Here is a 27,190-nt window from a genome sequence, read left to right as displayed (position 1 = left end):
GATATCATATCATTCGAGCTCTGAATGCTTCTCCCTCCATAATAACAAAACCAACACCCTCTTTCTCTTTCTCTCTTCTTCATTTCCAATGCTGCAGCAATCTGCAAGCTTCATAGGCACTACGACAGACCCAATTGAATTCCCGAGAAAGAATTGAAGAGAAAAAACCGTAAAGTTAGGATCTTTTGTGTGATTTCGATGGGTGCGTACAGAGCGGACGATGATTACGACTACTTGTTCAAGGTGGTGTTGATCGGAGACTCAGGCGTTGGGAAATCGAACCTCTTGTCTCGTTTCACGAAGAACGAATTCAGCTTGGAATCCAAATCCACCATTGGCGTCGAATTCGCCACCCGCAGCATCCACGTCGATGACAAGATCGTCAAGGCTCAAATTTGGGACACGGCAGGCCAAGAAAGGTCCTTACTTCCTTCTCTCTCTCTCTCTCTCTTCTTTTCATCTGGGTGTAGCGAAAAGGTTCGAATTTTCAATGATGTCCATGTTTAGTATCTGTCGAACATCTTGAATAAAATCATTTCGTCTCAAATCTCTTTTTTGGTTTCTGATTCTTGTTTTATTTAGAGTCTCTTTTATGGATTTGAACCGGAGGAAAGAACATTGAGAATGAAAAGAGGGAAAGAAAATAGTGATGAAGATAATTTTTCTTCTGGTTAGACGCAGGAAAAGTGAAAGAAAAATAGTGAGAAATTGAATTTTAGTAACATTTTTTGTTCTTCAATTTATATTTTAAATTTTTCTCTTATTTATTTTCTTCCCACCCTAGCAAACGTAGGGGTATGGTTGGTTGTTTGATGATTGGGAATGATATATTATGTGGACCGATGTTTTGTAGGATTTTGATATCTGGTGACCAGGATACTGGAATATTGGACAATGTCCTTTGTTTATTTATTTATTTATTTCTGGCTTTTTTAGAATGCAAACAAGCAATTATGCATTGGGCTTTTCTGTAGGATGGAGAATGCTGTTCACATTTTTCTGGGGTGGGTTTGATTAGTGTACGGTTAATGTTGCTATTTATGGCAATTATGGACGCATGTTGCGAAATTGATTAATCTGTAAAAGTAATAAAATGGATTGAAGACTGTTTTGTTTTCACTTTGTTGTGGCTTCAAGCCAAGGAAGCTGGGGAGAGGGATATAATTGTTCTGTGGGCCAAAGTTTAGAGTATATATATGTTTGTGTGAAATAATGGATGAGTGTAACCAATGTCTATTGCTTCCTGATCCATTGATTTTTTTTGCAAAATTTTCATTTCTTTCTTGGATCTGACTCCTCTAAAGTGAGTAATTCACTGCAGAAGGTTAAGTAAGTAATATTAGTTGTTTAATAAGAAAATCAAAGGTTACTATTACGTATGCATGCATAACAAAACATGTATGTGTTAGAATATTAACCGTCAATTTTCTCATTTGTGATTGAAATGACTTTACCTTAGCTTACTTCAGAAGAGTCAATTTTTTTTTAATGGCGTCCTTTTAGAAATATGCTAATGACAGGTCTATGTGATTTCTCAAGTCTGACTTGCATAATATATTGTTCATGTCAGGCACTTTTTGGCACTTTTTTGAAATGGAATGATGCTGATATTTGAGTCGGTGACTAGTTAAATCTAAAATATGATTGTTTCAAATTTATGATGAATATTTAATTGAGTGGAATGGTAGCTGTGTGAAGTGTTACTGTAGGACAAGGATGTTTATTTCTATTTGGGAGCGTGATTTAATGTGATGCTTTGGTTAGGTTTCTTTTGCCAACGAGAATAGTATACTATACACATGCACAGAATAGTGCAACACAATAATAGTGGAAAAAAGCTAGTTTGGGCTTGTATCAAATATAGCAACAATCACCAAACCTTCTTATCTCACAAGCTGTATGAAGTATATAGTAAACAAACCTATTTTAGTCCCCCAAAGATAGAAAGTAACATCACGTTGGTCCTCTAAACAAAATAGATACCAATTTAGTTCTTCAGTCACAAAAGTGACATCAATGTGGTCCCTACAAAAACATTGACATTAATTTAGGTCCTTAATCATAGAAATTAATATCAATTTAGTCCCTCAATCATACAAAGTTAACATAAATTTAGTTCATTAACTATAGAAACTGACGTCAATCTAATCCTGCAATCTCAGTCTGTACACAGGTGGATGATTTTGATATCACTTTATTCAGAAGGGATTAAACTTAAATGTCAAAATTCTTCCAAGAACGGAAGTGATGACTATTGTATCTTTGAAGGAAAAACATGGATTTACTCTAACTAAAACTTGAAGCAAAACTATTTCATGTTTTTTTAAAACACTTTAACAACGATCTTATTCTTAACTTAGCTTTACTTTGAAGTCTAGACTTGCAATGGTTTTTGGTCTGTGGCATGGCCATTACTTGCTAATTATAAATAGATACATTATATGTTTTCCATAATGCTGTATATATCAGTCTCATTCTTGTTATTTTCTACAGATATCGCGCAATCACAAGTGCATATTATCGAGGGGCTGTTGGTGCACTGCTTGTGTATGATGTTACCAGACATGTGACTTTTGAAAACGTGGAGAGATGGTTAAAGGAGCTTCGTGATCACACAGATGCCAACATTGTAATCATGCTTGTGGGGAACAAGGCGGATCTTCGTCACTTGCGTGCTGTCTCCACAGACGATGCCAAGGCATTTGCCGAGAGAGAAAATACGTTTTTCATGGAAACATCTGCTCTTGAGTCCTTGAATGTCGATAATGCCTTCACCGAAGTGCTCACTCAGATATACCGCGTTGTTAGTAGGAAGACTCTTGAGATTGGGGATGACCCTGCAGCCTTGCCCAAGGGGCAGACCATCAATGTTGGCAGTAGGGATGATGTCTCAGCTGTTAAAAAGTCTGGATGCTGCTCTGCTTAGTTTCACAAGCCTTTTGCAGCAGAATAGAATAATATCTATATGTGCATGATTCAACCAATTCTCAACATTTTGGAGTCCAAGTGAAATCTTTTAATACCTACACTTCTCTTTTTATGTAGTTTTTCCCACATATCTTGGCAAGTTTATTGTTTTCTCTTTTTCTTTTTCTTTTCTTTTCATGTAAGTGTTTGGTCATAGGAATGATGTCTTGTTGTTCTTAAATATACAAAATATACTGTTTGTATTGAGTGAAAGTGATATTTGGTTCTTAGATTGATCAGAAGTTACAATCTCATCATTCTTCCTCAAATTTTCCATTCCACTGGAGCAAGAAAAATTCTTTGATAGGTAGGGAGGAAGTATTATTCAATCCTGAAAGAGTTTTTGGCATATAATGAACCATTAACTTGATAAAAAAATAAAATTAATGTTCAGCTTGTTGGTATGGAAGCTCATTGCAATTGCAATACTTGCACAATTACAGTGCTCAGCACACAGGGAAAGGAATGCAAAAATTTACACAGCTTGAAGCACTTCAATTTTTCAGCTATAACACTAGTCCTTGACCATTGCCCTTTTCTTTTTGTTAATTTATTAATATCTAAGCTAGCCTCAGCAAAAGGGAAGAAACAAAAACTATTACATCAATGGGAATTCTAGAACCACACAATCACAAGATAGAATGACCAAACTAGGTGATCAGCAGCATTTGTTTCATTCTCTAACGGAATGGGTCACCACAACATTCCCATCACTCGGTAGAAATTGTTGAATAGACCTTTCTTTTTGTATCTCCTTTTTTAGTTCTTCACACCCCTTTTCTCAGTTTTTTTATATATTCCAAAAATACCTCTTTCCTCTCACATTCAATCAACTACACTCCTGCTAGAACCCTTTCCCGTGAGCCATTTGCCCAGTCTGCCTTTCTCTTTTCTCTCACTTTTGTAGTCCTTCAGCTTCTCTCTACCATCATCGGCTTCCCTGTGTCTCTGCTGAGTACCCTTTTTTTCTCTTCTGATTTTCACATATCTCACCAAAACAGGTTTCTATAATGTATCACAATTTTTCAATAGTACGTTCCAAAGATTAATTTCCAGAAAAAAGTTTTTTGTCAATTTTTTTATAAAAGAAAAAGACAAATGGGGGGGGGGTGCGAAGAGCAAGGTGAGCTGCAATTTGAATCAAAGTTCTTAACTAGAGATAAGTGCAAATGGTAAGGTCTGTAACTTTTTCTCATCAGAGTGCCAGCAACCAAGAATCCAGTTCCACAATGAGTTCATTGAATATGAAGTCTCCCAGCAAAATGGTGGACCATGAAACAATCTCAATAACAGATTTATTTTAAGTTGTTTTGTTTTTTGGAAATAGCACCAATATGTCTAAGCTACAAGCTGTAACCAAGACAAACAAGAAACAATTACAAATAATTTATTTTAAATGTTAAATGACTTTTAAATTTTTTATACAATAATTTCTCATTTTTCTAATTATTTTGTTTTTTTTTTTCATTAACCAACGTTCGAAAGATATTGGTTAGTCCTCATTCAATTTATGCTTTCATCATACCTAAAATGTGAAATGCTAAATTCTAGGTATATACTTCCTTTGTTGTGTAATAATTGTCGTGTAAGAAAAAAATTATTTTAAAATAATTATTATTTTACCTTTTCAATCTAATATTAATTACATTTTTCCAATTATATCCCTTATAAAAACAATAATATGGAAAACAAAAATTAAAAATGAATTGATAATAATAAGGTTAATTTTGTAAAATTGTTATTATCTTTTATCTATTTATTAGGCTTTATTGGTCTGTGTGGGATAATCGATAATTATAATGGGATGAAGGGAATAGTTCTAATTACAAAAAAAGTTTTATCTTAAGTAATGACATTATTAATGAACCTATGTTTTTTTAATAACATGAAACTTTAATGTCAAGGATTAAAATGAAAAAAAAAATATACACAAACAAATACAACAATAAAGAAAAAAAAATTATAAGGATTAAAATTTTATTTAAATTTAAGAGATATTACAAAATTGAGAGTTAGACTCTAAAGCTTGTGCCTAGTGCTATTAAAATTTAATGAAGATACATTAGAAGAACCTCACCCACTAGATGGCTCCTCTTGTGTTCAAGGCCCAAACAGTTTTAAGAAAGAGGTTATTCTCTATGGGTATCCCTGGATACAGGAGTAGCTAATCAAGTGCTCCCAAGACCTCACAATCAACAAGTTTATAAAAACAGTTCTTCTTGAAGAAAGGAGAACCAAATTGTACTATCAGAGAAAATGAAATAAAAATTATATAGCAATAATAAAAATAAGGGGGAATGCTAAGGGGTTTTGTTTTTTTAGGGGGGATACCCCTGTTGAGATGCGCCTAGTTCTGTCCTTGTTCATAACCAGTTAGGTATTCAAATTACCAGCTTGGATCCTCTAGCTGTATTCCCTATAAGCCAATGTCCGGTCAACTTCTAAACCATTAAATTTGTAATCATGATTTTGGAGGGAGAGAAATGTTGCTGAAGATGCTAGAGAGGGTCCAGTCTCTCAAAAACATGCATTGCTTCTTAATTTACATCATATAAAACTAAATTATGGAGTTGTCTAACTTGAATCAACCACTTATGTAATTCCTCCTTTATCAAAGTTGTACTCTGTGTATATAACTTCTATTTACCATTACAAAATCAGGCAATGTATTCACTCAGCTAAAAAAATCAGGCAAAGTTGTATTTGATAAGTACGACTTGTTACATTAGAAGAAGAAAAAAAAAACCAAAGTGTCATTTTATACATATGATTTTTATTTACAATTAAGTAATAAATTAGACAAAGTCGTAATTTATGTATTTAATTTGTCTCTTTTTTAAAAAATTTAAAAATAAATCGAAGTTGTAGTACTATGTGTATATATCTTTTACTTAAAAAAGTAAAATAATAAGTTACATATGAAATGTGGAACTGCAATTTTTTGGAACTCGTCAATCTCTTATCCCAAATACAAATAGCTCTAACCAGAGTAATAATTTTCAATTTACACTACTTATATAAACTTCAAACCAAATTATACTACTCGGATAAAAAAACCAATATTTTCTTATCTTATATAAAATACAATCTTGATAGAATTAATGACAAAAAATATAAGTATATTTTTTAGTTAATTACAATAAAAAAATATTTAATTGATAGTAGTGATAAATTAAAGTATATGATAACTTAAATATATTTTTATTCTTTCAAATCTAAAGTAATTTAGTTTTGATCCCTTAATTAAAAATTGATTCTTTATGGTCTCTCGATTTTATAAAATATTATTATAAAAATAACAGTTTGTGAATTTGAGAACTAAAAGGAATAATTTTTAATTAGAGAATAAAAAATAAAAATAAAAATTAAAAATACATTTAAACTTTTATGATATGTCGCATACAACCAAAAACATAAAATATCATGTAACATGATCACATAAGGATGACAGAATGTACTTAAATTATATGGGTACATGAAAATAAATCATCATAACTTTTTGTTTCTTTAATAGATAATTAGTTACGTACATAAATATTAGTATATAACACACAACTACTTATATAAAATATAGTATATAAAATAAGCACATGTGCATAAAAAATTAGTATAAGTCTTCTCAAAGTATAAATGAAGCTGAAATTCACTAATAGATGTAAATAAAATGGGGAACACGTATCTTAAAAAGGTTATATTTGAATGTTTTTAATGTTATGTTTTGATGATTTAAGAGTGAATTTTTAATTTAATTGTAATATTTTTTATTAATTTATTGATTTTATATATAAATAAAGTACAAATAACGAGGATGAATATGAGTATATAGATATATAACATGTAACAATATGTTGTCATTACATGGAATAAGAAATTAATTAAAACAAAAGATTTTATTTTAATATATTTAAAATTCTTCAATTAATTTATTTATGAAAGTATTTTGTGAACTTTTTGCATCTCAAAGGCCAATGGTTAAAATGCATAACAACAAAAGAAATATCACATAATATACATACAATATCATAGTAACTCAAATTTTCCATGTACATGCATATAAACATAAACCACATTATAATGATACACTACATAACTTCTGAGTCAGTCAACACTACACATAACTTTAAAGAGAAAATGAAATAAAATAATGCATCTTTAAGTCCAAATACACATGTCCATGAAGTCTCCAAAAGACACAGGGTAACCTCCTAGCCATTTGCTCCCCACAAACGTTGAATATGGGATCATCATAAACATGAACCACATGTATAACAACTTAAGGGTAGGCTTACCAAAAACAAGCATACTAAAACAATATACAACTTAACAGTTAAAGTATAAACATGCACCATCATATACATATAGAACATAATATGTAGAAATCATACATAAAATAGAAGTCTTAGAATTCACATAACAATCACCAATTCATTAATCATCAAATCAAGATTCATTCATCGTACTCCATCATCCTCATCGGTCAATCATTCATCATCATCATGATCCATCCATCAAGCAACATCATCATTAGTCCATCAATCATCGATACCAAACACAAACTTGACTCCATAGAGATTTTACATTTTGAACGATTAACTCAAGTACATCCCTTAACATAGTCACACCTTGACAATTCGGGGAGACTTGAAATAACCCTACGAAGGAAGTGTGATTTTATCGAAAATAGATGAGTATGGGTAGTGGCTTACCTCAGTAAGGCTTGCAAAGACCTTAATCTATCTAGGGATTCATCTACCCATCCATTCTATAGGCCCTTTTACTGTTAGTCACCACCGATAACCTCCAACACTAAGTTGAAGGCTTTCCTAGCACCTACATCTTACGTGCATACTCACAACAACAACTACACTTAGATACCATGAGAGTTTTAAGTAAGACACATACGTACCCACCATGGTCAGTCTCAAGTATCCAAGTTTCACCACTAACAACAATTCATCCCATATACACTGAAAAGTCACTAAACCTCTTGGAAAGTAATTCTCACCACTTCGACAAGTCATTTGAAGTCAAAACCTAGGGGTGGTACTTGGGGAGATACCTCACTAAGCGAAACCCTCGGGTCGCTTTAGTGAGACGAAGTTCTAGCATTGAACTCACCCTCTCAAGTATATCATTTTCTTTTCAACAAAAATTTTCCCAAAGGCCATAGCTAACCCTTCCAACACATATGGATCATTACAAAGCAAGATTACTATCAATTATCATCATTTTCTAAAACATCACCACATTCACATCATCAAAAGATGTTCATATCATCATCAATAAGTCAATCAACACAACTCAAGAGATTATCAATGAACATAAATATCTCATCATCAATATAATTCATTTAATCAACAATTCAATCCATCACTAACTCATCTTACATATCTCATTCAACATATTATCAATTCATTATTTACAACTTGTTCAATTCATCATCAATTCACCATTCATATCATCCCCACCAATCATGAACTCTCAAATAGTTCATCTAAATATCTTGATACTTTCCACACCACAAGTTTCCATCATCAAACACAAATCTTAACATATGAATGTGAACTACATAAGAATAACAAGAAATCAACTCAATCTATTTCATTTAAGGTTTACACCCATGTCAAGAAGCATTTAAGATTGAAATTCAAATGAAATGCACAAAAGAAAACTTGACAGGTAGTCACGCCTAAGCACGACTTATCCTCTGCTTAAGTGTGATCCTCTTTCCTTCCTATTAGCTCGTGCTTAAGTGCCACCCAGGGTACGCTTAAGCACCAACTTCCAATAGCCTACTCCCTTGTCACACTTAAGCGTTACCCTAGGTGTTCTTAAGCGTGACATGTATGCAAGTTTGCTTGTTTGTTGTCAAATCTTGTCTAATAGATTCCAAATTGAATTTCAACTCAATTCTTTTGTTTCCAAACATGAACATCAAATTAAAACACATTTAAGGGACCAAAAACAGCTATTCAACACGTAAAACATAAGATTAAAGATGTTTAAGCTTGTCTTACCTATCAAACTTAATGAACCTGCTTTGAGATGAACAGAGGAAGGAAATGAGGAGACTTTTGGTCCAAGATGCAAGTTTTTCCTCACTCCTAAAACAGTTCTGTCGCAGCGTGGGCTACAACAAGATGACGATAAAAAGATAAAAGGAGGTAGTCCAAAAAGAAAATCTGGGAAAGTCGCCACTAACATTTATTTAAGGAAAAGGTTGGGAAAACCAAAAAGGATAAGGAATGGTACGGTTTGAGAAAAAGGATTCGGGAGTCGTTTACGTACGGGGAAGGTGTTAGCATCCTACGCACCTGTCATGAAGATGACAACCTTTAATCAAGTGTGCTAAAAATAAAGTAACATTTTAATTATATATTTTCCCTTTAGAAAAAGAAAGCGAATTTTTATTTTTTAGAAAAAAATGGATTTTTTTTAGGTCGACATGAGGTTTGCCCTCGCTCCTACGTATCCTCAGGTGCAATGAGGAAACCAGACTTATGTAGTTTTTTGGGTAAAAAATATTTTGTGTGTTTGGTTGATTTTATTTTTATTTTTTGAAAGATTTGTTTTAATTGCGTGACAAAGAGTCATTAAAGCGTTGGACCTTGAAACGACGTTGAATTTTAAGAAAACAACGGAGAGAATCGCTTAAGGCATTGGACCTTGAAGCGATCTCAAGTAATGTGCAAATTTTGTGGAAAAAAAGGAGAATTGAGTTATTATTTGTTTGTGGATAAAAGGGAGAATCTCTTTTGTAAAGTCAAGCAAGTCAGAGACCTGACATAACTTTCACGAAACTTTACTCACACATTATTGAAACACCACTAAGCAAGTCGGAGACCCAACATGGAGTGCACAAAATGTAAAAAAAAAGATTTTGGGTTTGCGATAAACTTTGCGAAACCAAGAAGTCGGAGACCCAACATGACATTCACTAAATTTACCCCCATGTTTATTAAAACACCACCAAGCAAGTCGGAGACCCAGCATGGAGTGCATGAACTATGAAAAAGATTTCGGGTTTACGATAAACTTTGTCAAGTCAAGCAAGTCAGAGACCCATCATGGAGTGCACGAACTATGAAAAAGATTTTGGGTTTACGGTAAACTTTGCAAAGTCAAGTAAGTTGGAGACCCAACGTGACATTCGCTAAATTTCCCACACGTTTATTAAAACATTGCCAAACAAGTCGGAGACCCAACATGGAGTGCACAAAATGTAACCATGTACCAAGGAGTACTAACATAGAATTTCAAAATGATTGACGTAGCATTAAGTAATCCATAGACGAGACACGCACTAATAAATCGAATGAGAATTGACAAGGATAGAATAAAAGCATGGGATACACTTAGTAATTAAGGGTACAAGGTTAAAATATGGGGAAAATAAATAAGTGATGGAATATTTACAATACACTACAAACTAATTAGATAATGATAAATATAAAAAAGATTTATAGAGCCAAATCGGAAAAAGGGTAGTATGAATAGCAATTTTTACTTCATTTGGACTATGCCTAAGGGTGTGCATGCAAATGGAGGTGTGACTAGAGGTATTTATTTTATGTACAATTATTTTTTTGAAAAAAATGGGTCAGGCCCAAAATGAAAATATATGTGAAAAGGTGTTGTTAATAGCTATTTTTATTTCATTTTTGTTGTCTTTTTATTATTTTTTTGCTTTCTTTCCTTTTTTTATTGCCCTTTTTCTTTATTTTCTTTTTTTTTGTCTTCTTTCTTTCCCTTTTTTTTCTTTTTCCTTTATTTTCTTTTTATGCTCTTGCTTTCCTTTTTTATATTTTCTTTCTTCTTTTTTAATACTTTTTCATTTTACTTTTTTTAATCTTGTTTTTCGTTTTTTTAAATTTTTTTGATTTTTTTGATTTATATATTTTTTGTATTTTTTTTAATTCTTTTAAAACTTGCCTGGACAGAATTAGGGTCTAACAAGTTCTATATCATCCACACCACCCAAACACCAAAAGCCAACATAAAACACATCAAAACCTTGAAAGAGAATAATTTTATGAAGTTTTGAAAAGTATCCATGGAGGAAAACATAATGAAGGTTAAGAAGGGAAAAAAGAGGGTCTCTTACCTATGAAGTTAGTCCAAATTCAAAAAAGAAGATCAACAACAAAGTCTTTTATACTAGGATTTCAAGATCTTACACTCTCTAATGGTGGATTATCTTGATGAGGGAAAAGATAGTGAAATGAGAGTGTTTTGTGTTTTTATTCAATTTTAGGTAAATAAAACTTGATTGTTCTTCTCCTTTCTATTCACATTTACATCACTTTTTAAGATTTCATGTTATGTTCTCATTATTCAAGACTCATTCATCTCCGTTTAAACACTCTAAAATTTCTATTTCACACTTAAAATAAAATTTTCACATAAGTCATCATAAACATACCTATATATGAACACCACAAATTATCTTCTCACAATTAATTAATTAGTTAATTACGACACTTAAATTAAATTTAATTATTCTTTTAATCTAATTATATCACTTAATCAGACGTTACGAAAAATATACTATATTACACTATCCACATGAATATAAAAACAAAGATAAGTACTTTTCTAAAATACATACAAACAGCTAGCAAAGCATCTTACTCAAATTCTACCCATTCTCATCGCATGTGGCATCTACAACTATCCCATTCCTTCACTTTCCATCATCTCTAATCTTTTGGCAATGCACGTTATCCCAAACAAACATCACCTAACCCATAACGTTACATAACAGTTCATGTTCATACTTAAAGACAACACCTAAACCCATTCGGCAATTTGCCCCTCTATTCTTAGTAGTGATTTGGTGCATTTAATGATTTGTTTGGTTGATGAAAGGTTTTGATGAGAAAGAAGTATAAGAGAAGGGAAAATTAATAAATTTGTATTTTTAAATTCAAAAAAGTAGAAAAGAAGTAGAAGAAAAATAAAAATTTCACCAAAAAAAGAAAAAAGAAAAAAGAAAAAGAAAAATGAATGTATCTTGTAATGACATTTTGATCTCTAATAGCATATTTATATAATCCAAAATATTTTAATAGACTTTATGAAATATATAATCCAAATATAAAAATAGACACGCCATTTTAATTTTTTTAATAGACTCTGATTTTTTCCCACTTTTTCCATATAATCTTCACTTCATGATTTTTTATTTTTTTTTGTGTGTGTGGGTGGATTCCACAAAACATTTTAATCTTCTCTCACTTCCACTTTTCTCATACAAATAAATAAAATTCATTCACTCACTTTTTTTTCTTCAAAATCTATCAAAACAAATATACTGTAAAATTGGAATATACAACGGGAAGGACGAGAGATAAAGAGAAAAAAAATGTTAATAACACATTTTTAATATATTTTAGTTAAAATTTAATGAAAACTAATAAGATTAAAAGAGGGTTAATAAAAATTATGATTTTTGAAAAATTCTAATTAATAAAAAAACATGTATTTAAAATAGTGTATTGTTAGTATTTTTCAAAAGAAAATACAGAAAGAAACAATATAATAACTGATGTGGAAAAAAATAGAGATATAAAAGAAAACGTGACAAAGAAGACAAAAGAGAAAATGATTTTTCTTTTTTTTTCTAAAACTCACTTTTTCTCTAATCTAAATAAGATATACGAGTTTTATTAACCAATTTTTGAATTTTATTAAATATATTATAAATTATTAATTAAAATTTATATAATTATAGATAAATTTCATTAAATGAAAATGTTATTCTTAAAATATTGATTAAAAAAGAAAATAAAAAAATACTATCAACAAATCATACTATATTTTTGTAAACTAATATTGTAAACACATTTCATTATAACTCAACAACAAATTTTTAATTAGTATTTTTGGGTGTGATTTATTATTTTTCTGTGATTTATTTTTGGGTGTAATTTTAAAATAAGTCACATGTTATATCATGTGAATTACATAATCATTTTAGCCGATTAAATTTGATTTTTTTTTATAAATCAATCTTGAGAATTTTATAGTGCATTTTATATATTTTAATTTTAATTTAATATTTTATTAAAAGATCACTTTATCCCTAATCTTCTTAATTCAATCTCTAATTTCCTAATTTTAAATGTTAATCTTCCTAAGTTTGTGACTACCTCTCAATTTCAGATAATGTTCCATAATTAAATTATACATAATATACATATTTAAAACCACACCAAAATAACTACCTAAAAAAATATACATTATATATCATCAAGTGTTAACTAATAAAAAATATTCTTGTGCAGGTGTGATACGTGACTATAATGAGGCTTTTATCTGTGGTGTTGGTGCTCATTTAGGAGGTTGTTCGGTGCTCGTCGCTAAACTAAAGGCAATCCTTCTTGGTCTTAGACCGGCTTGCTCTAGAAGATTCTGGAATGTTGATGTTGTAAGAGCTGACATAACACATATTAGTTTTCTTAGAGGCTTTTAGTCTCTCCATTAATTATGTGTAACTCATTAAATTTTTTTTAATAAAAAGTATGATAAACATGACTGTTAAAATAATTCGTATAAAAAAATAACAGATTTATCATATATTATAATAATTTTACTAATTTTTTTGAACTCATGATATTATTCTTTTCACTTAATTACTCCCAAAAATAATTAATATTTACATAGAAAATTATTGTATAAATAAGTGATAATTTAGTTTAAAAAAACAAAAATTTTAATTTAAACATTGAATGTGCTAGAAGTGTGATAATTAAGAATTAAATTATAATTTTTATTTTCTCGAAGATTGATTTATCACTCATTTACGTACAGGAACTTAAATGTTCATTTAAAAAAAATATTTGTAACACTCGTTTATCATTGTTATGTAATATATGAGTCTAATAGTCATATATTTACAGTATAAAATAATCTTATATAAATTTTTAAAATAATTATTATAAAAATTAATAAATTTATTATATATATAATATTATGATTGAATAATAATATTGCAAAATTATTTATGTTGTAGGTACATAATCTATTTTCTCATAATATATTATCACTCTTTTTTATTTAGATTATATGTATTTTTTTATGAAAAATAATCATATTTAAATTGATTATGATTATTATAAATAATAGTTTTTTTGAATATTTAACATATATTGAACAATCCTCATCTCTATCTTATTTTCTTTTTTTTTAGACGATGGCACGATGTAGCAATCTTAATCTTTCACAAAGTATTTTTTAAAGTTGTCTGACCAGCAAGATCCCAAAAACTACTTTTTCATTCCATTTCGCGTCCTTCCTTCTCACCATCTCCCACACTCCACCGCCATGACGGACAACGACCGCGTCTCCCGCCGCACCGAGGTCCTCACCAACCACCTCCTCCGCCGCACACCCCCACCCTCCCTTCTCCGCCCCCTCCCCTGCCTGAGCTACTCCCCCCCGGAGCTCTCCAACACCATCTCCTTCGACACTCGCGAGATGCGAAAACTGATGGACTGCCACAACCTTGAGGACCGCGACTGGCTCTTCTCCCTTATCCTCCAGAGCCCCCTCTTCAATCCCCGCCACCGCGCCGGAAGATTCTTCGTCTGCCCCGACTACAACCAGCCCATGGAGCACCAGCGCCAGGCCACCATGAAGCGCATCGCCTATCTCCTCGACAAAGGGGTCTTCCGAGGCTGGCTCACGGGAAATGGCCCCGAACAGGAGCTCAGGAAGCTCGCGCTGCACGAGGTCATTGGGATGTACGATCATTCTCTCGCGGTTAAGCTTGGCGTTCACTTCTTCTTGTGGTTCGTCAAATTTTTGTTTTTGTCTTTTCTTCTTTCTTTAAGGTGTAGTTCGTTTGCATAGAAAGACTGTGGAAAACAAGAGAGAAATGAATAGTAAAATATTGTTGTACTCACACTTTTAGGCGCTACTCTAATTTAAAACTTTTCTCTCATTTTACTTTCATTCTTTTTCTTTCCACTTTCCACCCTACCGAACGGACCCTAATAGATGATGAAAGTTAGGTTAAGAACTTTATTTATAGAGGAATGCTAGCTGACATTTTTAAACATTCTATATGTATTCTGTATGATTGAGTGAAATTTGTTGGAAATTACTAATTTTGATGGATTTCAAATCTATATTAGGATATGAAATCATTAAATGAGGCATGAGATCCACTAGTATATCCAATAAATCTTGGTGAATCTTAGAAAGAGAGTCTCAGATAGAGGGTAACTAATTAGAAATTATTATTATTGTTGGCATGACTAACGATTTGGTCTCTAAAGTATTACTTTCTCTCTGTCGTAACTCGTTAGTAATTCCTCATTATTGAGTATCCAGCAATTTAGTCCTTAAATTGGTATATTTTACTATCGTTATACCTTGGTTGAGTTATACATACAGGTTCTATGGTTTAAACCAACTGTGAAGGGTTATGATCATGTTTTCATGTCTAACGAAGTTCACTCTTCAAGTTTCCTTACGTTCCTGTTGGAGGGTTGTATTCAATTACAGAGAGTTCCAAGGTTAAATCAATTATGTACTTGACGAAGAAAATTTAATGGACTTCTTGGATTACTGAGACCAAGCTTTGTTTTTGTATGTGTTGTGTGTATTTTGTTCAGGAGAGGGTCCTGAAGGCTGAATCCTAAATTGTGCTTGTAAATTCTTGAAATGAAGAATTTCATTTATTTTTAACACGTACCTGGACTTTTTAAGGAACACACTCTTTGCTATACAAACTTCCAGGACCCATAATTTAATGTGATTCTGTGCCCTCTAATTCTAAAGCAAGCAAGCTGTTGGGAGAATTAATTTCTCCTATTGCCTTTTTCTTGTTTTTAAATCAAGAAAAGAATGATGGATTTGTTCACGATACCACCTTGGATTAACTCACTGTTATTTTCTCTGATGAATAATGGATTTCAGGGGTGGGGCAGTAAAGTTTCTGGGAACCAAGCGCCATCATGACAAGTGGTTGAATTCTACTGAAAACTATGATATCAAGGGTTGTTTTGCTATGTCGGAGTTAGGCCATGGAAGTAATGTATGTGAAGGTTGCCCAATAAGTTGGGTCATTAGGTCTACATGTAAATTATTATGCTTTTGCCTTGTCACTTTTAATAATCCTTTCCAGACTAATTTTCATAGGTTCGAGGAATTGAAACAGTCACTACTTATGATTCAAACACCGGGGAATTTGTCATCAATACTCCATGTGAATCGGGTCAGAAGTATTGGATTGGTGGTGCAGCAAATGTAATGATTTTTTTGTACACTTGTTAATTGTTTAAAATCCTAGACATGATAAGATTGGGTGCTTCCATTTTTCAACTGCGCCAACTTTGTATATATTAACCTTATATTAACTTGTTCTTTTATTCAGCATGCAACGCACACTATAGTCTTTTCACAGCTCTATATAAATGGAAGCAATCAAGGGGTGCATGCATTTATTGCCCAAATCAGGGATTCAGATGGAAACATATGTCCAAACATCCGAATAGCTGATTGTGGTCACAAAATTGGTTTAAATGGAGTTGATAATGGCCGTATCTGGTAATATATACATTTTTCAAACAAGTTGCACTTGAAAAATGAATTTCCTTTAGATAAGTAAACTCAAGTTCTAGCCACATGTCTTCAGGTTTGATAATGTGAGGATACCCAGAGAGAATTTGTTGAATTCTGTGGCTGATGTTTCACCAAGTGGTGAATATTTGAGTGCAATAAAAAATGCAGATCAGGTGATTTGCTTTTTCAGAGAGATGATATTCTCTTTGGTCTACTTGTGCTCTTCTTTATTCCAACTGGAAAGCTTGTTCACATATCTTTTGTTGTATGTCATTCTTGCTCCAGAGGTTTGCTGCATTCTTAGCCCCTTTGACTTCTGGTCGTGTTACCATTGCTGTTAGTGCTGTTTACATCTCCAAGGTAGTGAGACGATCCTTGTTTGTGGATTTCACATTTGTCTGTGTTTTTTCTGTGTATTTTACTAACTCGTATCAAATTTGATATTTTACCTTATCGTGTCATTTATTTGCTCTTAGATTAGCTTGGCCATTGCTATAAGATATGCATTGACAAGGCGAGCATTCTCCATTACACCAAACGGGCCTGAAGTTTTACTGCTTGATTACCCTAGTCATCAACGGCGTCTGTTACCTTTACTTGCAAAGGTGTAAGTCCTCTAATTACAGGCAGTTTGATATATATTTGCTGAGACCTCCAAAATCGAAATGATTCAATTCTTTTGGGAAAATGAAGCTTATGTTGCCACTTTAGTTTATATTCCTCAATTTTAAATGCCTTGTGCTTTTCTCACCAAAATGTTAAGAATCTTTGAAAATAGAATATATTAGAGGATTAATTATTTTTCATAAACATTCAGAGGCTATTGTCCCATATGTATTCCAGAATAGAGCATTTGATTTAGATGCAACATGCATCATCCACTCATGAGAAGTGAGACACATACACATACACATACATGTGGCTCATATGTGTTGTCAGTTTTTAGTAACTATTGAGTGATTTAATAAAAAGTGACTATCCTACTTTAACCATTTTGTGGATATAAATGGACCAAAATAGTACCTTTTTATGTTCATTTTGTTACTTTTTTCTACAGATATGCAATGAGTTTTGCTGCAAATGAGCTGAAAATGATGTATGTCAACAGAACACCTAAGTCAAACAAAGCAATTCATATTGTTTCTAGTGCTTACAAGGCTACTTTAACTTGGAATAATATGCGCACTCTCCAGGTAAGTATTACTATTATACTGGGTTTGATAGATAATATGCCATTGACCTCACTAGGGTTCTATTAATGCATGAAATAGGAATGTCGTGAAGCCTGTGGAGGACAAGGAGTTAAATCTGAAAATCGTGTTGGCAATTTCATGGGTGAATTTGATGTGCATTCGACATTTGAGGGGGACAACAATGTTCTAATGCAGCAGGTAAAATGAGTATTCTGTTATATATGAAATTTGAATAATAATTAAGCACAACATTTTTAAATTCAAACCTAGGAGACATGATGAGCTGATTGCAAAGCATTAATTGGATCCTAACAAGTTGTGTTAGTTTATTTACATTTGACTTTTAAGAGGTAGTGTTAGGGCCTGTTTTGGTAAGCTTCTTTAGAAGCACTTCTAAGAGAAGAAAAAAAGAAAAAATGATATGAGCTTCTACATAAACTAAAATGAGCTTTGCATTAGCTAATCATTTGCTAATTTGTACTTGCTAGGGCTTTGAGCTTCAATGCTTCAGTAGCCCTTAATATGAATACTTCATGTTACTATCAATTTGTTGAATTCTAATTTAGGAGAACCTTTGTATGTAGACTTTCTAGCTAATGATTTTTTACTTGCTCACTTGAAGAATTACGTAGCCTGAAATAATTCATGCCAAATTTAGGCATCAATTTCTCAATTTTATTCAATACAGTGTTCACGGGTTCTTCATTTCACTCCAGATTAGCAAGGCACTCTTTGCAGAATATGTAGCAAGTCAGAAGAAAAAGAAACCATTCAGCGGTTTGGGATTAGAACACATGAACAAACCTTTGCCTGTTATCCCATCTCAGCTAACAAGTTCCTACATTAGGAACAGTGAATTTCAGGTAATCATTTGATTATACCTGTGGACATTTGGGGACACCATGTAGAAGCTTCTATCTGTTTCTTACCTCTCACTTACTCAGATTGATCTGTTCCACCTAAGAGAGCGAGACCTATTGAGACGTTTTGCTGAAGAGGTCTCAGAATATCAATCTCGTGGAGAAAGCAAAGAGTCTGCCTTCATTCTAGTGAGGATTCTACCAGTTTTTTTTTTCTTCTTTTCTTCCATCTTATTATCATTGTCTTACAGTTTGAAACTCTTTTGTCTTCCAGAGTTATCAGCTCGCAGAAGAATTGGGCAGAGCTTTCTCAGAACGAGCAATATTAAAAACATTCATGGAGGCTGAGTCAACTGTACCTGCTGGTTCATTGAAGGTAAATCAAATTATTGCTTGCTGAATATTCCTGACATAGAAGAAACACACTATTAGGAGTTATATGGCTGGTTTGGTGGTAAAAGGAGAAGGGAGGAAGGGAGGGAAAGATCATGGTTCGATTTCTCCCGCTAACAATACTAACAATTAACAACTAATATTTGCCTATAAAAAAAAAAAAGAACACGCTATCTTATACACTCTTTCTAACACATTTTTATTATTAAAATTTATTACAAATTACAAAATCATAAGTCAAGCATTTTAAATAACAAGTGAGACTCACTCAATTGTGATTTCCAATAAATTTGAGTTTTTAATAAAGAGTGAGTTTAAGAATGTGTTAGAGTGTGTGTCAAAGTCTTGTTATCAATTTTCTCCTGCTATATATACTCTTCTATCCAAAATTTTCAATTTACAAGAAAAGAATTAATAACACTCAATTTTGTTTTATGTAAATATATTAGTTAGTGGGGACTATAATAGTTTCAGACTACTTAATAATTTCTCATGTTAAAGAGTGTTGTTAGCACTCTCCTTGTAGGGTCAAAATGTGAAGCAGATCCATTTATTGATTTCTTTGCTTTTATTTATCTCCTCTGTAGAATGTCTTGGGTCTATTGAGATCGTTGTATGCTGTGATATGTGTGGATGAAGATTCTGCCTTTCTTCGATATGGATACTTGTCAACAGAGAATGCTTCTGCAGTGAGGAAAGAAGTGCCAAAACTCTGTGCTGAACTTCGACCACACGCACTTGCCTTGGTCAGTTCCTTTGGTATTCCTGATGCATTTTTGAGCCCTATCGCATATAATTGGGTTGATTCAAATTCTTGGTCTTCTCAACTTTAGCAAGCTTATGCAAATTTCTGCATATGATTGAGATATGAGGTTGGCGTGTTTGTGGTAAGCATATGTGAATAATGTTTTTGTTACACTATGTAGAATATTGCTGAACAGTGCAAATAAGTTTGTACCAATCTAATCACGAAATAACGTGGTTACATATTGTAGGGTGAATAATAAGTTAAGAACAAAATAAAAGTTGGGCTTTGACGAAAAATCAATGCCAGATCATTCAGATTGAGTTTCATCAATAAATTTCTGTACCATTTAGTAATTTCCTTATATGTACATATAGCGGTTGGATCTTTAAATCTAATCAATACATCTTACTTTGTATTTTGCTGAATCATAATTTGCTATATGCCATTATCTATTAGTACAGTATGTTTTGTTCGATCTATTATAATAACAATTTATTTTGTTTGACAAATTAAGAATATGCTAACAGAGATTAATTGAAGACAAAACCATTATATATTTTTATTTGGACAGAAAACCGTTATATATATATACTACGTTATTAAGAAATTGCTCTCATACTCCCTCTGGTACCCTGAATAAGGAAGAAAAAAAACCATTTTTCTTGTTTTGCTTTTAAAAAAAGGAAAAAAATGTTTTTCTTGGTGTCAAAATTTTAACTTAACTTTATTTTATTTAATGTTATTATTTTTAAAATGTTATTCATTTAATTAACGTGTTAGTTCTAATGATTTTTTTTTTTTTAAATCAAAGTTCTAAATTGGCAAAAAAAATAATTTTTAATTGTAATTAATACGATTAAATATAATTAATTAACATTTTTAGATAGTATGAAATCATTTAATCAAGGATTTAGTTCTAAATTCTAATGATTCTTTTTATTTCTAATATCAAATTTTAATGAAGGATAAGTTGGATAAAAATTAATTTTTAATTGATATTTGTGCTATTAAATATAATTAACTATTTCTTCCTGTCTCAAACATAAGAATAAAAAAATGATTTATACTAACTAAGAAAATTAATTAATCACGTTTAATTGTATCAATTAATTTCAATTAAAGATTAAGTTTTTTTAATTTATCCTTTAGTGGAATTTGGCATAGACAAAAAGAGTCATTGGAATTAAAATCTCAATTAAATGAAGGATATTTTAGGAATAATAACATTAAATAAAATAAAATTAGTTAATATTTTTTTATATTTAAAATAAAAATTCTTATATTTAACATCCGAGGGAGTAATATTCTTAGTTGGTGAGTCAATTTATTTTTTTATATTTAAGGGCAGGGGTAGTAAGTCATAACCTATAACAAAGATAAAATTTTAATAATATATAAGTTAATAATATTTTTTTAATAAATTTCAGTATAAGTATAAAATAAATAATATTATTATACACTAATATTTTTTGTGTTTAATTATCTTGTATATCATTTATTACATCATTATGACGAAAAAAGATAGATAGACACAAAAATGATGAGGTATTAATTAGTGTTTATGTATCATATCTCTTAAAAAATAGAGAAAGAAAATAATGTATATATTATTTTTTAAATATTTTTATACTGCTATTTAATTATAATTTGTAATATATGATAATTTTTTTTTATTTTTTTAATATTTATTTTTAAAATTAATTATAATTTTTGATTAATTGATAATGTAAAACTTATGTTAATAGTATATAAAAATTAAACTCTTAAGAAAAATATAAAAAGTGACACCTAAATATATCTTATTTGCTCAATTTCAAGCTCACATGTAAATAAGAAATCCACGGGAGATAAAATTTTAAATCGTTAACTAAGCAGTCATATTTCATGCTACTCGTAGCACTAAAATTAATATTATATGAGGATTTCTTATTGCTTTCGCTGTCAAATCACCAATTATATCTTTACGTATACATGATTATCATACGCCCATTAAGAGGCACGTTGCACTATCTATATGCTTTTAACCATAATATTATTAAAAGAAATAGAAACAAATGAGTTATTTGGAATTAATGTGAAATTATTATCTCACGCTCTCATTTTATATTTTGTCCCTCTGATGTTGTTAACTTTTTTTAGTAAATTTAAAAATGTAATTGCATGTTAGTAAAAATTAGCTGACACTACATAATCTTGAATGCTATAACTAATAATTTTAACTATGTAATAAAATTAAACTATACCGAAAAAGTTTATTCATGTGATAAAAAATGAATTCATATTTTAAAATGAACGTGACTTCAGTTTTTACTACCGATATAAAGATGTCAATAATACGTAATCTGTCTTGATTTTAATGAAGATCAACTCACATAAACTATTAATTATAAAAAAAAAAAACTAAACTATCTATAGATCTCATTATGAGGATCGAAGTGTTTATATATTTGTATGAGAATCACGAGATCACGATGTGCACACTCCTATGTTTACGAGCCACAATTCTACACCACGTAGCCCTCATCAAATCGTTTCCACCATCAAACACAAGCACCCACCACCACAAGAGCCAAAGGACCCCAGTTACTCTCGTTTGCTCTCCAACTTGTAAGCAAACCCTACCCTTTTCGCTTATCTCCTTTGCAATTTTTTTGGTTCAGTTTCTCTATTTGCAATTTTACTTTTGTTTCCAAAGCCATGGAATCACGTCCTTTGCACATAGCAATGTATCCATGGTTAGCCATGGGTCACCAAACCGCATTCCTCCACCTATGCAACAAGTTAGCGATAAGGGGCCACAAAATCTCCTTCATCACCCCACCAAAAGCACAAGCCAAGTTAGAAGCATTCAACCTGCACCCAAATTCAATCACCTTTGTCACCATCACGGTTCCACACGTTGAAGGCCTTCCCCCAGATGCACAAACCACCGCAGATGTCACTTACCCTTTGCAGCCGCAGATCATGACAGCCATGGATCTGACTAAAGATGACATAGAAACCCTTCTCAGTGGCCTCAAACCTGATCTTGTCTTCTACGACTTCACACATTGGATGCCAGCATTGGCAAAGAGTTTAGGCATCAAGGCTGTGCATTATTGCACTGCTAGTTCTGTGATGGTTGGTTACACTCTCCCACCGGCTAGATATCACCAAGGAACAAACCTAATAGAAAGTGACCTCATGGAACCCCCAGAAGGGTACACTACTAAGCACCCATACTTAAATTTACTTTGCATATGAATATATTCATATCCAATATGTATCTGATATTGAAACTCTTGGATGACACGTGAAGTATCAAGCCTTTAATTTTTTTTTTTATGAAAATTCAATGCAGTTACATATGAAACATATAAATATTATCCTTTGATGAATCAGAAATGAAGATTATAGGACATAGTTTTTTATGATAGTGATTTAGCCTTTCTTTGCAATTATATGTTTATTATGTTGGATAAAAACATGTTTTATGTTTTTGTTCTTTTGATGAAGCTTTATTTTAGTCTCCGAATTTTAATTTTAATCCATTTGATCTTAAACTTAAAATAAGAAGTGATTTTCAATTCGTCTCCCCTTACTGCAAAAGTGTTCATGAGGAGGGATGAAAACTACTGTTAATTCATCACAATTAAATCATGGGACCTAATCCCAAAATTTATTGCAAGTAGGGACTAAAAAATCATAGTTTATCACATATTTATATACTATTTTATGATTTTCTATATATGTATCTTATATTTATCGCATCCTATATATTTTTAGACTAATCATATATCGTGTCTATGCATCATATATAGGTACCCTGACTCATCAATCAAGCTCCATGCTCATGAGGCTCGTGCCTTTGCTGCGAAAAGAAAGGACACGTTTGGGAGCAATGTTCTTTTCTACGATCGCCAATTCATTGCATTGAATGAAGCCGATGTGTTGGCATACAGAACATGCAGAGAAATCGAAGGGCCATATCTTGATTACATTGAAAAGCAGTTCAACAAGCCTGTGCTAGCAACCGGGCCAGTTATTCTAGACCCACCAACTTCAGATTTGGAGGAGAAATTTTCCACATGGCTTGGAGGGTTTGAGCCTGGCTCAGTGGTCTATTGTTGCTTTGGAAGTGAGTGCACTTTGGGGCCAAACCAGTTCCAAGAGCTGGTGCTTGGTCTTGAGCTAACTGGCATGCCATTCTTGGCAGCAGTGAAGGCCCCATTAGGGTTTGAGACAGTGGAATCAGCAATGCCTGAGGGGTTTGAAGAAAGGGTGAAAGGGAGAGGGTTTGTGTATGGTGGGTGGGTTCTGCAGCAGTTGATTCTGGCACACCCTTCTGTGGGGTGCTTCATCACACACTGTGGGTCAGGGTCCTTGTCTGAGGCATTGGTGAACAAGTGTCAGTTGGTGCTGTTGCCTAATGTTGGTGACCAGATCCTTAATGCAAGGATGATGGGGAACAACTTGGAGGTTGGTGTGGAAGTGGAGAAGGGTGATGAGGATGGAATGTACACCAGAGAGAGTGTGTGCAAAGCTGTGAGCATTGTGATGGATGGTGAGAATGAAACCAGCAAAAGGGTGAGGGGTAATCATGCTAGGATCAGAGAGTTGCTGCTTAACAAAGATTTGGAGTCCTCTTATGTTGACAGTTTCTGTATGAGGCTTCAAGAGATTGTTGAGGGAATAGACTTGTAGAGCAATGGTTGATAGATGATAATTTACATGAATGGCAATGGTTTTGAGGTGATGATTGATTTGTTCAAAGCTGGAGTGGAGCCTAGTAGGTCATTCAACTAGTTCTTATGTGTGAAATTTTCCTTTTTTTTGTTCTTTTTTTCATAAGAAAAGAAGTTTCAATGAGTGGAGTTTTGTTTTAGAAAGCTGTCGAAGTCTTCAATTTTGAAGTAGATAAGTCATGGTAGTTTGAACAAGTAATAACAATGAACAAGTGAACTTTGATCTTGTGTTATTAATCATTGTGACACCTTGTACCCCGACATATATATTTATATAATATCATACATGAAAATGTGGAATTAATTAAAGAGATTTTATTCAATAAACATAAAAGAGTTCACATGGATAAAAAGTTTACATTTACGTTAATCATCAAATTAAAAACTTATCAAATAAGAGTATGAAAATATTTCCTACTCAAAATAAGGTCGTTCAAGTTTATAAAAGAACTTAAGTAGGAGAATAAAATAAAGTAAAGTGACATGTTTGAAACATATGCAATTAAAATAGAAACTCATGCCCTAATGTCACATCCTATCAGAACATTGTGTCCAGACGTCCTCCAGCACAAAGTTCCTTAAAAAAATTCACCTAATCATCTGCTCCCACAAACACAAGGTTCAAGATTATCACAGGATCCAAATACAAACAACACACATCGAGTGAGTTATCATATTCTTAAACAGGTAGAGATAAACGAAAACTCATATATATAATACAAGTATAACAATCTTAACTTAGTACAATTCACATCATTTTACCACTCATTGCGTAGCATCATTTGTCCCAATGACTTAATCACAAAATCATATTCCACACTTTCACATTAATCATCTATTCAAAACAACACATCTCAAGTACAACACAACATCTCACACTCACACAATTCATTACCCACCATCACGTAACAAGTTGCAATGATCATTACACAAACGTTATGTAACAGATACACTAAGACTCAACCATATATGCAATGTGATATCATGTTAGTGAAAAATCTCATCGAACGTCTAGAAGTACATGACAAGACGGACCACACACTAGAAGTCAGGTCACTCTCACTAGGTGAAATCATAGAAAGATCAGTCAGGGTCACTCTGTTTTGCAAGAACGCTCCAATTAACTATATGGAATCAGCATAGGCTTGAAGGAACGAACATTCAAATCGAGTGTATTTACCCTCAAGGCCTACACTCCAAAGAGTTCATCAGGACCTCTCCCTCTTGATTCAAGTCCAACCTAGAAAATATTTTAACACGTAGACTCTATCTATGAATTATACAAAACACACAACTCCTCAATTGTTCTCAAAATAATTTTAACTCGTTGCGCCTCAAAGCGATTAAACTCATCGGGTTCCCACAGTGGATCCCATCACAATATTCGTCACGCATTAACTCACCGCCTTTAAAGAGTCTTACAATTGTGTGATTGTACAATTCATAACTCACAACTCAATACATACAATATCTCAATACATGTGTCATCTCACAATTTTAATACATACTCAACTTGTCACTTACACATAGTTCATCACACTTCCATAATCCCAAGGCAACATGTTATCATGCCTCATGCATCATATATATTTCACACAGTAATAATATCAACATGTTATGTTCATATGATTAAGTCCTTCAAACAATTTCACATAATCATATCTAAATCAAAGGAATCAAAATCATAGGTCAAAAACACGAAAACATCAAGAGCACTCAATTTTATCAACCAATTCGCATCAGGGCATCAATTGGTCCATCAAACACAATAATCTCGTAATTATAATCATAAATAAATAATTACAATAAAGTAAACATTCCAAAATAAACTCCAATTTGATCCTCTAAGGATCCCTACACATGTTCATTCCTAATTGCGATAAACTCATCTCTTACCTCTAAGCGGGCTCACGTGTAGTACGACAATAATAGCGGTGTCTCTAGTGATTTCTTAAGATTCCTCAAGCTTTTCCTCTGGTTGTACTATTAGGTTTCCAAGCGTTAGAGAAAAGGAAAATGGATTAGAGCCTTCATTTCATTATCTTAGTGCGAGGGAAATTTCTCTCTCGACAGATATTATTTCACAAATCCCAACGGTGGGGATATGCGATAATGAGTTTTAAACCTGGTGTTTAAATTTCACGATGATCAAATGGTTAAGGAGTTCGGGATCGTAATTTTACCGGTACAGATTTGGGTGTATGCAAAAAAAAGAGAGGATTTTGGGAGGGGAAGAAAAGAAAACGAATTTGAGAGAAAGAGAGTATAGAGACTTATCGTAAATGTAAAAACTGACCTAATATGTTTATTTGCAGTTATGGTATTCTTAGTCTATTATTTACTCTATTTTTTTGTTTTATTATTTTATAAAAAGAAACTTTATTTTATTCCCTATCAAATGAATAAATAAAATATCATTTTTATTTTTGAAGAACATATGTTTATTTTATTTACCTTAAAATTATTATTTTAATTAATAAAATGATTTCTCCTTATTTATTTAATTACAAAAATCTCATTATTTTTTTTAAATTTTATTTATTTTTAAATAATTTTTTTAAATTTATTTTACGAAAAATGAAATACTTTCAACTTCAAGCCTGACACAAAGAATTGAAATTGGCACGTCCAAACAAAAAGGAATGGGCTGAGATGAACATACAACATCATTTTTTTATCTCTCTCCACCCAATCATTTATTACATTAATCTTCTGTCTCTTTTCTCTTTTTTCTAT

At 32.1% G+C, this 27,190-nt stretch overlaps 3 protein-coding genes across 4 annotated transcripts; all 3 read left to right on the top strand.

Moving 5' to 3' along the window:
• Positions 1–3,206, top strand: LOC100781889 (ras-related protein RABA1f). Its single transcript, NM_001317491.2, has 2 exons — positions 1–419; positions 2,494–3,206. The coding sequence occupies exons 1-2, from the start codon at positions 199–201 to the stop codon at positions 2,924–2,926; spliced, it is 654 nt and encodes a 217-aa protein (NP_001304420.2). The 5' UTR covers positions 1–198; the 3' UTR covers positions 2,927–3,206.
• Positions 3,207–14,141: 10,935 nt separating this feature from the next.
• Positions 14,142–20,026, top strand: LOC100780811 (acyl-coenzyme A oxidase 3, peroxisomal). 2 transcript variants are annotated; one of them, XM_003539902.5, is made up of 13 exons: positions 14,142–14,759; positions 15,892–16,009; positions 16,114–16,221; positions 16,349–16,521; positions 16,610–16,709; positions 16,822–16,896; positions 17,013–17,143; positions 17,594–17,729; positions 17,808–17,927; positions 18,446–18,592; positions 18,674–18,778; positions 18,864–18,965; positions 19,570–20,026. In XM_003539902.5, the coding sequence occupies exons 1-13, from the start codon at positions 14,293–14,295 to the stop codon at positions 19,813–19,815; spliced, it is 2,028 nt and encodes a 675-aa protein (XP_003539950.1). In that variant the 5' UTR covers positions 14,142–14,292; the 3' UTR covers positions 19,816–20,026. The 2 variants fall into 2 exon arrangements, with proteins under 2 accessions (XP_003539950.1, XP_040863443.1); XM_041007509.1 differs by lacking the exons at positions 16,349–16,521; positions 16,610–16,709.
• Positions 20,027–21,928: 1,902 nt separating this feature from the next.
• LOC100780270 (UDP-glycosyltransferase 79B30-like) lies at positions 21,929–24,746 on the top strand. Its single transcript, XM_003539901.4, has 2 exons — positions 21,929–22,930; positions 23,531–24,746. The coding sequence occupies exons 1-2, from the start codon at positions 22,428–22,430 to the stop codon at positions 24,411–24,413; spliced, it is 1,386 nt and encodes a 461-aa protein (XP_003539949.1). The 5' UTR covers positions 21,929–22,427; the 3' UTR covers positions 24,414–24,746.
• Positions 24,747–27,190: the final 2,444 nt, after the last annotated feature.

Source organism: Glycine max, chromosome 12 (assembly GCF_000004515.6).
Source record: "Glycine max cultivar Williams 82 chromosome 12, Glycine_max_v4.0, whole genome shotgun sequence".
Classification (NCBI taxonomy): domain Eukaryota; kingdom Viridiplantae; phylum Streptophyta; class Magnoliopsida; order Fabales; family Fabaceae; genus Glycine; species Glycine max.
This window is presented reverse-complemented; position numbering and strand designations above follow the sequence as displayed.

Excerpts from the sequence above, each read along its gene's own strand:
- LOC100781889 (NM_001317491.2), top strand. The coding sequence starts at position 199 with ATGGGTGCGTACAGAGCGGACGATGATTACGACTACTTGTTCAAGGTG. Across the intron at positions 420-2,493 it reads GACACGGCAGGCCAAGAAAG|ATATCGCGCAATCACAAGTG; the intron begins GTCCTTACTTCC and ends TATTTTCTACAG.
- LOC100780270 (XM_003539901.4), top strand. The coding sequence starts at position 22,428 with ATGGAATCACGTCCTTTGCACATAGCAATGTATCCATGGTTAGCCATG. Across the intron at positions 22,931-23,530 it reads CTCATGGAACCCCCAGAAGG|GTACCCTGACTCATCAATCA; the intron begins GTACACTACTAA and ends CATCATATATAG.
- LOC100780811 (XM_003539902.5), top strand. The coding sequence starts at position 14,293 with ATGACGGACAACGACCGCGTCTCCCGCCGCACCGAGGTCCTCACCAAC. Across the intron at positions 16,710-16,821 it reads CAATAAAAAATGCAGATCAG|AGGTTTGCTGCATTCTTAGC; the intron begins GTGATTTGCTTT and ends TTCTTGCTCCAG. Across the intron at positions 18,966-19,569 it reads TACCTGCTGGTTCATTGAAG|AATGTCTTGGGTCTATTGAG; the intron begins GTAAATCAAATT and ends TCTCCTCTGTAG.